Here is a 14042-nt window from a genome sequence, read left to right on the forward strand (position 1 = left end):
ACTATAGCTACAATCCTGAGAACCATTTTATTTCAATACAATAATGTTTTACAAGTTAAAATGAATAATCGCACTTTCCATACATTTCCTATATTTAAAGTAAAATACTTTAGAGACTTAAAAATCTAAGGATTCAGTGTTTCATGCTGTATTATTACATATACTGCATAAAAAAAGCAATATGAAACAAGATTTTTAGCTAAGAGAAAAAGCAAAAACAAAAGAGACACGTTGTATAGTGTAGTATTTTCTAAATGAACTAAAATTATTTTTAAATGACAAAAAGAAGAGGAAAATAAGTCTTCCAAAATGTTTAAGGTGTTCTTAAAACATTTCCTAATAAATATATATATATATATATACATATGTGTATAACCACACAAGGGCACCCAGCCAAAGGGACGAGTGGAGGCTAAAATATACCTACGTCTGACCACAGCAAAAGTGATTCACACACAGGAACTATCTTCACATACAAGCACTTTATTAGACACATAATGCCTTGATTTACTGTACCAAGGCCCTGGAGAGATTTACCCTATGTACTACTAAAATTCAAAAAGATAAAAAGATCTCCTGTAAAAACATTTTAACCATCAAAAAATTAATTTAAATTAAAATTTAAATAGATAACCCATTCAGTAATTCAGAAATTTTCATCTCCAAATTTCTTTCTGAAGTAAAAATTTCTACAAATAAAAAATAATATGGTCAACAAAAAAAAAATCAAACAATCTGATCAAAAACTGGGCAGGGAATATGAACAGACATTTCTCCAAAGAAGATATAAGGATGGCCAACAGACACATGAAAAGATGCTCACCATCACTGATCATCAGGGAACTGCAAATCAAAACTACACTAAGATATCACCTTACACACGTCAGAATGGCTATAATCGCCAAGACAAAAAATAACAAATGTTGGAGAGGTTGTGGAGAAAAAGGAACCCTCATACACTGCTGGTGGGAATGCAAACTGGTGCAGCCACTATGCACCAGCCACTATGGAAAACAGAAATACCATATGATCCAGCCATCCCACTAGTGGGTATCTATCCAAAGAACTTGAAACCAGCAATTCAAAGAGACTTATGCACCCCTATGTTCACTGCAGCATTACTCACAATAGCCAAGATGTGGAAGCAACCTAGGTGCCCATCAACTGATGATGGGATAAAGAAGAAATGGTATATATACACAATGGAATACCACTCAGCCAAAAAAAGGGATAAAATCATCCCATTCACGACAATATGGATGGACCTTGAGGGTATTATATCAAGCGAAATAAGCCAGATGGAGAAAGACCAACTCTTTATGACTCCACTCATACGTGGAAGATAAACACATGGACAAAAACAACAGATTAGTGTTACCAGGGGGAAGGGAGGTGGGGAGTGGGTACAAAGGGTGAAAGGGCACACCTATAATATGACTGACAAATAATAACGTACAACTGAAAGTTCACAGTGTTGTAAACTATCATAACCTCAATAAAAAAACTACTGAAAAAAATAATATGGAATGAATCACATAGTAGAAACAGATCTGACAATGGAAACAAACAATTAATTTTATATTTGTTTTAAACTACATGATACAGTCATAAGAACATCTAAAAATTAACAAAATCTCTCTCCAGAGAAAATTAGATATATTTGAACAAGTTACTCATTTTCTCCTTCTCGGTTTGATCTAACGGCTAACAAAGAGAGGAGGATAAGTTAATTTTTAGAAATCAAAATTCTCAGATCAAAACTGCTATATTAAAATACAAAGTTATTATACTTATCATTCAAATAGATTATATCCATTTATGGAAGGGGGAGAAAAACATGCAAAAACTGAAAATCGATTCTTACTAAAGCCTTCTGGGTCTTCTTCCCACATTGTCAGTTCTTCTTCAGTTAAGAGAAAATAATGAGAGACTAATCTTCTACATATTTCTGTCAAAGTGGGATATGTAAAGAATGCCATCTTAATCTTATGAGCTTCAAGAGTTTCAGGACTGCTATCTAAAAAAATAAAATTTCCAAATTAATTGTGCAGACAAACATTCTACCCAAGTTGGATTATGTAACTTAAATAAATTAAAAATACCACATCTTGAGAGAAAAGGTATAGTCGTGAACAAATTTTCATTTTCATTATGGACCAATCTCAACGAGACGCTTTTCTTATTTCATACCACACACACATCAGTCTTGCTTCTGTCTTACACTATAGCTTGTACATTACCATACTATATTATCACACCATACTGAAAGGACTGACTGACATCTCTCTCTCTCTCCTATAAGACTTCCTCATTTATCTCAGTACACATGCCCATTAATGAATCCCAAATAATATAGCAAACAATTTAACCTGCCTAGAAGCATCCTCACTTTATATAAAGTCAGAGAAAACTTTTAACTATTCAAATAAATACAGCCTAGAACATGAGCTGAAGTGGTTGCTGTAGTACTTGATTCTTAACATCCCTAGGCTTCAACCGATCTTCTACTGTCCTACAAAAGACAATCTACCAAATGCATTGTATGGTTTTTAAAAGCTAGCATTCGCATATTAAAGACCCTTATCTTTATCTTTATTTTATGTCCCAGAAATATTTTACTTTTCAGACTTAAATAATTTCAAAAAAAATCACATACAAATAGCAATTACTTCAGTCAGATTAAAATAAGGAAACGAAAGAAATAAAACTACCAGTAAAGCATTACCTTCAAAATTTTTGGATGGCTTGTAAGCATAATTTTTGACAATCATCTTAATAAGATTCATGCATTGGACAATGAATCGTTCAAATGTAATGCCTTCACCAACTTCTGTAAATACATAGCTTACAGAAAATTCCAGTGATCTCTGAATTAGAGGAGTAAACGAAAAGGGATGCTGATCCAAGAAGTCCAAAAGCTATAAAGAAAAAAATTAAGAATTACTTCTCCAAATTCATCTAAGAATATAATCATCCATAAGTACCTCAAGTTATAACTTGCTAATAAACGTTTACTAAGTTTTAAACTTTGGTGGAAAGTCTGTGAATATACAGTTTCACATGTAATATACATGTTATATACTTCTTGGGGTACATCATATAGTGTGGATTATATCAGATTATATCTCATAACAAGAACTTTCTATTATATTTGCAGTACAGGGTCCAAAATAGACCCACTTCATAATTAATTTGGTAACAATGGGTAAATATGACACAAAAAGTATAAGTATACAAAAGATAGGCCTTTAAAAGGTAATAAAGGCAAAGAATCAAAAAAAATTATCCTGCTTTTCCTGCATGAACTGTATTTCGATGTATCAAATAGTTGATGAGACAGATCTGTTCTTTACAGAGGAATTCCAGCTAATAAATGCAAAAGGAATAACAGAATTAGAATGCTATCATTTTGTAACTCCTATGCAAACAAGGGATCTAGGTCATAATCATCAATGGCTTCTAAAATCAACAGGGTAAAGGCTCTTGAGAAACTTTATAATGGACAGCTCACTTATCAATTTTAGACAACCAGACATTGTGTATCTCCTGATGTGATACAATACGAAATACAGGGCACCACCTGTAAAGCATTCTGGTCATCCTCACCCTCCTCCACGAACAAAAAAGCCTGAAGGTGATCAAGCCTCTATACCTAACTACAAATTTATAAGAACTATGGGAGGAGGAGTATGGAGACAAAGGAACATGTTAAATAATACATCGGGATGCAAGCAGCCAAATCCAAAACATGGAAAATTCTACAGAAAATGATATGTCACCTCAACAAATAAATAGCAAGGGGAAAAAAACATGGACTGACACTATTGAATCCTGATTCAAACAAACCAACTATAAAAAATTTATGAGAAATCTGAAAACTGACTAAAAAGTCATTCCTACTTTTTAAATGTGATATGGTCTTATGTGTTTGGGTTTTTTTAATCCTTTATCACTTAAAGACACATATTGAAATATTTACAGATAATACTATATGATATCTGGGATTTGCTTTAAAACCAACAGCAAGGAGGGAAAGAAGAAGAAACAGAGAGACAAAACAGAATTGACCATAACCATCTGTTGATAATTGCTGAGGATGAGTGATGACCTCATAGGCACTCAAAGTTATTCAATTCTATCTGGAGGCAGTTTGAAATGTCCAGATTTTAAAAGCTTTAATAAAGTCATAGAGATCATAAATATGAATTTCATAAATGAAATTATGAACACTGCAGAGCCCCACTAACGAACCATATCATCTTATTTTACTTTGCTTTGTATTTTTTGTTTTTAAGTTAAATGATATGAGTCAATTTTATACCAGATCTTGGAAGATTAGGTGAGCTTTTGCTGTTGAGGCTATTTGGAATGTGAGAGTTGGAAATAAAGACAACTGAAACCAAAGGTTACTGCTACCTGACCACGAAAATAAGAACAGCTCACTTCTACTCCCCTTTTCCCCTCCCAAGGAACATATAACCTCAATCCTGTTAATTAACCTTCAATGAAACAGGGAAAATAGGCTACAGATTTAGATATTGCCACCTGTCTTAAACTACCTGTTTTGGTGCAACACAGTTTTCAAACTAGGTCTTCCTGAATGCTATACTCAAATTCTTTACACTTCTCCCAACCTTCCAAGCTCAAAATTTCACAAAAACTGGGGCCAGCCCAGTGGCACAGCAGTTAAGTTCGCATATTCCACTTTGAGGGCCCAGGGTTCACTGGTCCGGATCCCAGATGCAGACCTACACACCGCTGTCGAACCATGCTGTGACACATGTCCCACATATAACATAGAGGAAAATGGGCATGGATGTTAGCTCAGGTCCAGTCTTCCTCAGCAAAAAGAGGAGCACTGGTGGCAGATGTTAGCCCAGGGCTAATCTTCCTCAGATTAGAAAAGAAAAAAATTCATAAAAACTACTATTTTTACAAAGCTTAATTTTATCAGAAATTTACACACATTGCCTAGCATAGTGCACCCATATAATTCCAGTCAAAAGATACTGATGATGATAATCTGTCATTCTGAATATACTGACTTCCTGACAATGCACTGCCTGCTACATGTGATCTACTGCCTGCTGAGCTGCACTGCTATCTTCTTTTTCCAATGGCTCTGAGAATATTGAGCTTTAGGGGAAACAACTTCTCATTTATTAGGATTGATTTTTTTACATCAATACTATGATATACGGTATATAAATTTAACTATTATATGCATTCTAAAGCCTTCAAGACACAAAAGTTTCTTTTAGCATTCCTATAAGCAGTTAGAAAATAAGTTACTTTACACTAAAGTAAAAATGTCTGCTTAGAAAAATATCACTTTCCTTACTAAACTTGAGTATGTGCATATTATTTGAGAAAAGATACTTAAGATAAAAAGAAAACTTACCACTTTGGTAAAAAGAATGATGGTCTTTTCCAGTCTATCTCTACATACATTATTTGTACCTACACTTCTACCTGTTAAAAATACATTTCAAATATTAGTACAAGTTTATAATATTCTATAAATTCATAACCAAGACAATGACAAAACTTTTTACAAAAATATTGTCAGATATACTTTTTCATATTTTGCATTATGAACTCATTAGTGTGTACTCCCAACTCTAAACAAATAAACCATAAAAATAAAGTTTTTAAAAAGCAATATCAAGATTTGGACTTAGATACAGTGATCCTCAGTGCTATATTTCACAAAATTCATCCTAAAATGCCAAATGGGCCCATTTTAAAGTAAAATGATACAAAGTTTATCCAATCATAAATCATGTTTAGAAATCTAAATTAGTCATAGTTGAAATACTTTTCAAGCAACATAAGTAAAAACAGAGCATTCAAAGACTAATGTACCCATTATTTTTCCTACAACTTTTGACAATTTTCTTCTGATAATTTCTCCGGCATAATTAACGAATTTTTGTACATTCAAATAATGTCCATCTGTCCATCAACTACTCTGCTCTCTAATCATACTCATATTCTGTCTCATCATTTATCTCATTCTCCTCTCCTGGAAGGACTTTTATTCTTCTTTCTGCTTCTTCCATGGGGATGACCAGGAAAAATGACCATTTTTAGAAAAATAAACTACATTAGATGAGCTATCTTATTCATTTTTGCATGCACAGTACCCAGAACAATGCACAGCAATAGACTCAACAATGCTTTTACTAACCTGAAAATGAATGACATAAAACAATCAGCAACTCCCTAAAAGTGAATACACTAAAATGTCTTTTCAGGATAGTAAGTCCCCAAATACACACACACATATACAAAAACACACATATACAGGATATACATATGTCTATGTGCACATGTATGCACGTGTATGTGTATATCCTATACATGTGTGTGTACCTTGAGCAAAGGTACTTACAATCATAGGGAAGACAAAAGAATAACAAACCAACCACCAATATAATACAATACAAATATACATACTAAATTCCTTGTATGGGGTAATGTATTAGAAAGGGTCCTAGAGGTAAACCATTGAAGGTTAAGGAACAAGGGATTTACAAAATGAAAGTACCATTTATGGAAGTTTATAGTATTATATAGATACATAAAATGTACTAAAGAAACACAATCTCTAAGAAGTCTAAACAGCATTGGACACTGGGTCTACACTTAATGAATATTTGTTAAACATATGACGGTTGTGGATATCTACATGGAAAAGAGTAGTAGCAACAGAAATACAGAGGAAGGAATGGACACAAAATAGATATTTTTAGAAAAAAGGTTTCCTCAATACTCAGGACAAGACAGTTATATGAAGACAAAGTTGAGCTTCCAATTTAACTTCAGAGAACTAATTATCAAAATATAAGATTTTACAGCCTCTCTCCAGATTTGCAAGTGTAGAGCAGAAGCTATTAATGAGTAAGAATTGTATAGTAAAAACTACTGTCATGGAAGTACTTACTACATTCCAGAAATTGTTTCAGACGGTCAAATATTCCATGTAAAAAACCCTAGGAAAGAATTTTTTTTTAAGTGTCTCGATTTATTCTGATATAAACATTCACCTTATACTTTTCCCGGATACTAAAACATGACTATCACATCATTTAAAAAAGTCAAAATTAGATAAAGTAAAAGAAATTCATTATTTTAAACAAGTCTTCTACAAGAAAATAACTATAGTATTTCATCTCTTCAGTTACCTAAATCACTTTGCAATAAATAAATAATTTATTAAGTATTCTATTTCACTAAATACTCTCTATTCCTCTATTTTTCTTCACAGCCCTTATAACCCCCTGACACACTGTCTATTCTCTGTCTCCTCCTACTAGAATACAAGTTCCTTGAGAGCAGAACTTTGCTTTGTTTATTGCTCTATCCCAGAATCCAGGAATGGTATTTGGCAATAATAAGTATTCAATATATGAATAAATGGTACCAATTATTTAAAACAGAGGTTCTTAATCTCAAGTATTAAACACACAAGCCTTCAGATATCAGAGAAGACAAACATTACCATTTACCATACCAGCTCAATGAACTCTTATTTTTTAATATATATTTTAAAACATGTTATGAAAACTTTACAGAAATAAATATAAAGGGATAATGAGAAACAACTTTATTAAAATTCTTAAGAATTTAAACATTGCAGACCTCTTCATATCAACAAATTTTGGTGTATAACCACCATAAAAGATGTCACATGTCCTTTTAGCAAATAGAATGATTCAGGTCTTTCTCACAATGAAAACCTTCCTGAGGAATAACTAACTAGAATAGAATGCTATACTTCCTTGTGTCCTTAAAAATATATTGTTCACTCATCAATTCTTGAGTTTGAGACACTTCCACTAGGGTATCATCATCTAAAGAGTCAGAGGCTGAGATTTTACTTAGATAATTTCACCACCATCAATAGGGTCTAGAGTTCTGCTCTCAGTCTCTGAGAGCATTCATCTTCTGATTCATCTAAAAATTATGAAACATCTTCCTCTGTCAATTTTCTTCTCTCTGCCATTTCGGGAAGAATTCTCAACTGAATTCTGAATTCTCAACTGAATTCTGAATTCTCAACTGTGTTAAACAAAAGCTAAAAACAGAGTAAAAAGTTAGTATTTCCAGTCTTCTTTTATACCTTCTCGAAAGATGATACAATATAGTGGGCACAGTAGGCAACACAGTAAGAAAACTGCAGGATGACAATTAATGTCGCTATTGCTTCATCCTTCTGGCAATTCCATCATTCTTCTATTTTCATTCTACTTCAGTCTTTTTAAGCACAGTTGAGAATAACTGATAAGTGACAATAAGGAACAATAAAATAATTCCTAGGATGATGAAACAGCAAAATGTTTCAATGTAGGAAGGATAAGATCACTGAGATTCCATATGTGTCTTAAATTTATACAAGGGTCCCATGGTCCCATATGGTAGTAGCTATAAGATAGAAGGAATCTTATTCTACTTTCTTTTAAATAAAATTAGTGTTATCAGTCAGGGTTCTCCAAAGAAAGTAGAAAATTATACAGGCCATCAATTTTAGTAAGCTCTACAAGAGAATCAGGGATTTCTAGAATTGTGGACAGCTGACATCTGTAGTCTAAATAAAGTAAGTAACTTGACTTATGTTACATAATAATAGAACTCATATTAAAATAATATTAAACGGTAATTTACAGAGCACTTTAGTTGCTGAACTCATTACAAAAATTATCTCCCTTAATGCTCACAATATCCAATGAGGTACTATTATTTCATCTCCATAATACAAAAAAGGAAAGTGAGTATTAGGGAAGATAAGTAAATAAGCCCAAGGACATGCTGTCAGGAAAAGGCCCAGTCAAGATTCAAATCTACTTTACCTGTCTCCAGAAACCAAAATCTCACCACTACTATACAGTACTTCTCAAGTATCTTTTAAGTTCCATGTTATTTTTAAGATCTTTACGTTATTTGAAAGGCTGTCCTTAATGTGTTAAAACTATACTCTCTTTCCAACTAGTCAATATACCTTAAATGCTACAATATAGCATTTATAATTTAGTAAAGGTTGACGTATAGTCTCTGTAGACAGAAGACTTTCAAGGGAAGCCAAAGGCTCACAAAATACTGACAGTATCCATTGAGAACCACTATTTCAGTTTATAGGAATGTGATTCAAATCAATCCATTTTTGCCGGACAAAAATTGACGAACATAATATTTTAGCTAATATAATTTTATGATACAATAATACTGTAAATGAATGTAAGTGAGGCCATCTTGTCACACTAAATGACCTTTTCCTAGTTAAAATCCTTCTAGGATATACTCATTATAAATTACTACATGCTTTCATGATTTTATGGCCCTGATCTTGTGCACATACCCTTGCTGAGGTACTCTGATAGTCTTGTTCTTAACAAATTTTCCCAAGGAACAAGAAGGCCTCCAGGAAGGAGAAATACCTGGAGGATATTCATCACCACTGACAGAAGAAAAGAACAATAAAGGACCCTGGAGTCTGTCCTGCCTGAAGGCCAACATTTCTAAAACCCCTCCTTACTGCCCATTTTCCCTATACAATTGCCTCAAGATTCTGCAATTAAGATGGTTTTCTTTGAGACGTTAGTCTGCCATCTTCCGATTATGCCGGGTAATCGAATAAAAGCTTCCTCTCTCGAGCTCTACCTCATCGTGATTAACTGGCTCAGACTGCAGCAAGCAGAGTAAGCCCATTGCTCAGTGACAGTACTACAAATAAACATTAGTACTGAGCTTTTTGAGATGACGTTTCTACCATATCATATACTCATTCATTTAAAAATAACTATTGAGCATTTACTATATGGTAAAGACTGTTTCAAGCTCTGGGGTGAACAGTGAATGAAACAAAGTCTCTGCCTTCGTGGAAAACTTAGATTCATAGTGAGGGAATTGAGGGGGAGCTGTCAAACTGGTTTCTAGAAAATGTTTTTTGGCACTATGGCAATAGATATAAATATAAATACTTAAAATGCATCGGTATTTAAAACTGTGGTTGGTTCTGGATATAACTTCTGGCAATTTGGTAATACGCATCAATACTATAAATGTGTACAAACTTTAACCCAACATCTCCATTTCCAGGAATTTATCCTAAAGAGATCATTAGAAAAGCACACAATGACATATGTACTCAGATGCTCATTCCACAATCATTTATCAACAATTAAAAACTGGAAGCAATCTATATGTCCATCAGTAGCTATCTGGGCAAGTACAGTATAGAAACTCCATATTTTATCATTTTTTAAAAAATCAGTCCACCGACAGTAATCATGTGGATTTACCAATCATTAAAATCATGACAGATAACCATATTACTTACGTGAGAAAAACATCCACAAAATACTGAGTTTAATAAGAAGTAAAAAAACAGCATGTAGGTCCCATTTATAAAAAAATTGAGGAAGAGAGAAAGAATATTTGAAAGAATATGCATAAGACGTCTTACGGGATACTTACAAATTTTAGCACTATCTCTGATAGTAACTTTTAAAAATGATTTTTTATTTCCTATTTCCTTTTCTGTGTTTTTTAACTTAAAAAAATATGTAACTTTTTTAAACAAAATAGCAATTACATTATAATGATATATATTAGCAGTTTTTAAATTCTTTTAACAACAGAACCAGCCCATCATTTCAATCAAAATCTTACTGATATACAAAATATACTAAAGATTTAAAAAAAAAAAAAAAAGAGTGGCTCTGGTCCAATCTAGTAGGGTAGACCCAAAGATCCAACTACATGTACTTTTCCCGCAGTTTTTGTGCAACCCCCAAGACAATCCACAGAAAGTAATATTTTAGCTGACCTAAACTCACTGTGAAAATTAATACAGATCTGAGTAAGTATAATACAACTCCATTTTGTTTAGGGATAAAATACATGCAGCTTCATATTTTGGCACATAGAAAAAGTAGATGACACTATACTAACAATGAATATACATCACAACTTGGGCTTATCAATGGGCTTTTCCCCTCTTGTATATTATTTTTTTTTGGATTACAAAGACCATGTATAAATGTTATGATTAGAGGGAAAAACAATTCATTTTAAATATATAAAAACAGACAAAGGAAAATATCAAGGATATAAATAGCTATCTACAATGCATCTGGTAATGTTTTAACGGCACTCAAATTCACAGGAGTTCACTTCAACTCAAACTAACACTCTCAATGGACCATGGCATCTTCAGAACCATCCTAGGCCTTCTTCCTCTCCTTCACATAACAGCTGCTTTGATGTCGTGAACTCAGACCACAAGTTTAAAAGTACAGTATAACATAACACAGAATGGTAAAAAACCAGACAGTCACTTAATAAAAAACTTAAATGAATGCCAAGTAAAAAGAATAAGCGTTAGGGGCTGGCCCAGTGGGATAGTGGTTAAGTTCACGTACTCTGCTTCGGCGGCCTGGGGTTCATGGGTTCAGATCTCAGGCTCAGACCTACACACCGCTCATCAAACCATGCTGCAGCACCCCACATACAAAAAAATAGAGGAAAGATTGGCATAGAGGTTAGCTCAGTGACAATCTTCCTCAAGCAAAAATAGGAAGATTGGTTAGCTCAGGGCCAATCTTCCTCACCAGAAAAAAAAAGAATAAGCTTTAAAACATTCAGGAAAATACCAAGCACCTCCCCAAAGTCACAAAGAATCAATTACGTCTTTCACTTACCATCACCTCCATATTCTTATGAGGTTCCACAAATCCATTAACTGTTAACTTACGCAGCACTAAAAAGTAAAAGCAAGTTTTACTTAATCTTTTTTTTCATATTTTATCCTATCAAAATCATAATCATAATAAAGACTCAGAATCAGAAGTTTCAACAAGCTTGGAGGTTAATCTAGCTTAATCTTTTCATTTAATGGATAAAGAAAGGTAACCCCTGGTCATCGATTGGTTACTAAGTGGCAAAGATGAAACTAAAGCCAAGTTCTTGTGACTCAAAAGCAGTGATCTTCTCACCTATGATCATAACTACTCATGTTTCTAAAACTACATTAGAAAATTTATTTTAATTTATATAAGTGTTAGTACTTCTCACCTGCGATAACCCCTACAGGTTGCAAATGAGGAAGTTATCTCTATTCCATAAACTTTAAACTATGCTTCAACAGTGACCAAAAAGCTTCATTCAGTTATAGGCTATATTAATGAAAATATAGTATCTCCTAAAAGGGATACAAAAATTAAATTCTATTTCCAAATCTGGAATAGACTATAGAGCTCAATTATAAGCATCACATTTTATGAGTAAACTGATATACACAGGCAGAGAAGCATGATAAGAGTTGAAGTCAGATCTAGATTTAAATTCTAGCTCCAATATCTACAACTGTATTATTTTGGGCAACTTTTCTAGATCTCACATTCCTCACCTGTAAAATGTAGTTGATAAGTCCTACTTCAAAGAGTTATTAAAGGATTCAATAATATAATATATGTAGAATAGCACAATTCAGTAACAATGAGAATGATGGCAGCATAAGAGACTACAAAATTTAAAGTCACCTCACCTTAACAACTTTATAGACAACATTGCTATCTATATAACTAAAGAGCTAGTGTTCATGAGGTACAGACTAAAGGCAGTATATTAAAATTAGGTTTAGAATGCAACCGTCTACAAGTCCTTCAGTTTCATATCATCAATTATATACAACCCAGAAGTTAGCACATCATAACAGGAGAAAATAGGGTTCAAACCGAGTCACTTGTTCTGGATTCTCTTTCCTGCCACAGGACCTGGGTCCCCACTACCTGGGAGGGTATTTTTTTCTCCCTTCATCACATGGTTAACTTCCACTTATCCTGTATGATTTTGGTTCAAACATCACTTTCTCAGGGAAGTCTTTTCTGACTATATTATCAGTTATCATAACATCATAAGGCCCCCCAACACTGATGCGATTTTACATGTATTTGTGTGATCAGTTTATTATTTCTGTCTCCCCAGTGCTAAGCACCCACCTATAAATTTGTTTAATGCAATAATGAATGCATGCATGTCTAAATGATACTAAATACACGTGGGTATAAACTCAGAGACTACATGTAACAAAACCTCTAGTCCTAAGTACTTCTTACATCACAACAGGACAGTAATTTAAGGCTGAACAGAACAAGTATTCTAAAGGAAAATGCTATGGGATTTTTCTAGGTCAAGATGCCTTAGAAATGCTAATGTGTATCTCAGCCCTTGAGATGAGGAGGTATTGAAAAGCTTAAAGCAGGTTAATATAGAGTAGAGCTGCATCCTTTCTGTCAAGAGATAGGTTTTGAAATCAGTAAGGCAAGAAAACTACAATCAAAAGAACTTGTGAAAATTCCTTAATCATTAAATACAGTACTTACAAACAGTTTTGTGTATATAACCTTATATCATTTTCTCTAATTCTTTCTGAGTAAACGTTTCTCTCTAAAGCCTTTTAATTTCCTCAAGGACGCTGATAAAACCTCTATACTCACTTGTATAACCACCTAGATGCCGGATTTTACTTGTCAATAGTCCATTAAAATCATTCACACTTTTGTCCACAAGGTTCACCAAAATGTGCTGACAGTTTGGGGTTTGTGCATCCACTGTCTGGTTAATATAAATGATGCATTAGAGTAGTGCTGAGAGTGTATGATGGCATCCTAAGGTACCAGGGTTAGTATGATAAAAGGACGTATGAATAAAACATAAGGATGCAAAACGAGCTGGAGTAAGAGAATTAAAGGCTGCCTGAGATCAAACTAAGAAACACAAACTAAAAGAGCCTTAGCAGCCAGAAAAGAAGGAGAGAGACTAGAAGACAAAGAGAATGAGTCCAGGGAGTGTTTCCATCAGAAAGGAAAGGAACCTTGGAATATATTCATCAAGATAAATAACTCAGCTTGGGGAAGATGAAACAGAGATGCATGCTAAGGAAACGCCCACAAGCCAAGCGCAGGAAAATACAGACTAAGACAGCACCTCATCAAGCACCTTCTAAAGTCCAAGTGAGCCTGAGGTACAAACAAGAAAGA

General features: G+C 33.6%; 1 protein-coding gene across 2 annotated transcripts in view; it reads right to left on the minus strand.

Moving 5' to 3' along the window:
• IPO11 (importin 11) overlaps window positions 1-14042 on the minus strand; it is a 230143-nt gene that overhangs the window by 171327 nt on the left and 44774 nt on the right. For both annotated transcript variants that reach the window (XM_001493727.7, XM_005604232.4), the window contains exons 7-11: window positions 11703-11761; window positions 6947-6995; window positions 5402-5472; window positions 2726-2918; window positions 1865-2017 (exon numbers count right to left, since the gene is read on the minus strand). In XM_001493727.7, the coding sequence (XP_001493777.1) occupies window positions 1865-2017; window positions 2726-2918; window positions 5402-5472; window positions 6947-6995; window positions 11703-11761 (525 nt within the window). The remainder of the gene's footprint in view (window positions 1-1864; window positions 2018-2725; window positions 2919-5401; window positions 5473-6946; window positions 6996-11702; window positions 11762-14042) is intronic.

This window comes from Equus caballus, chromosome 21, assembly GCF_041296265.1.
Source record: "Equus caballus isolate H_3958 breed thoroughbred chromosome 21, TB-T2T, whole genome shotgun sequence".
Taxonomy (NCBI): domain Eukaryota; kingdom Metazoa; phylum Chordata; class Mammalia; order Perissodactyla; family Equidae; genus Equus; species Equus caballus.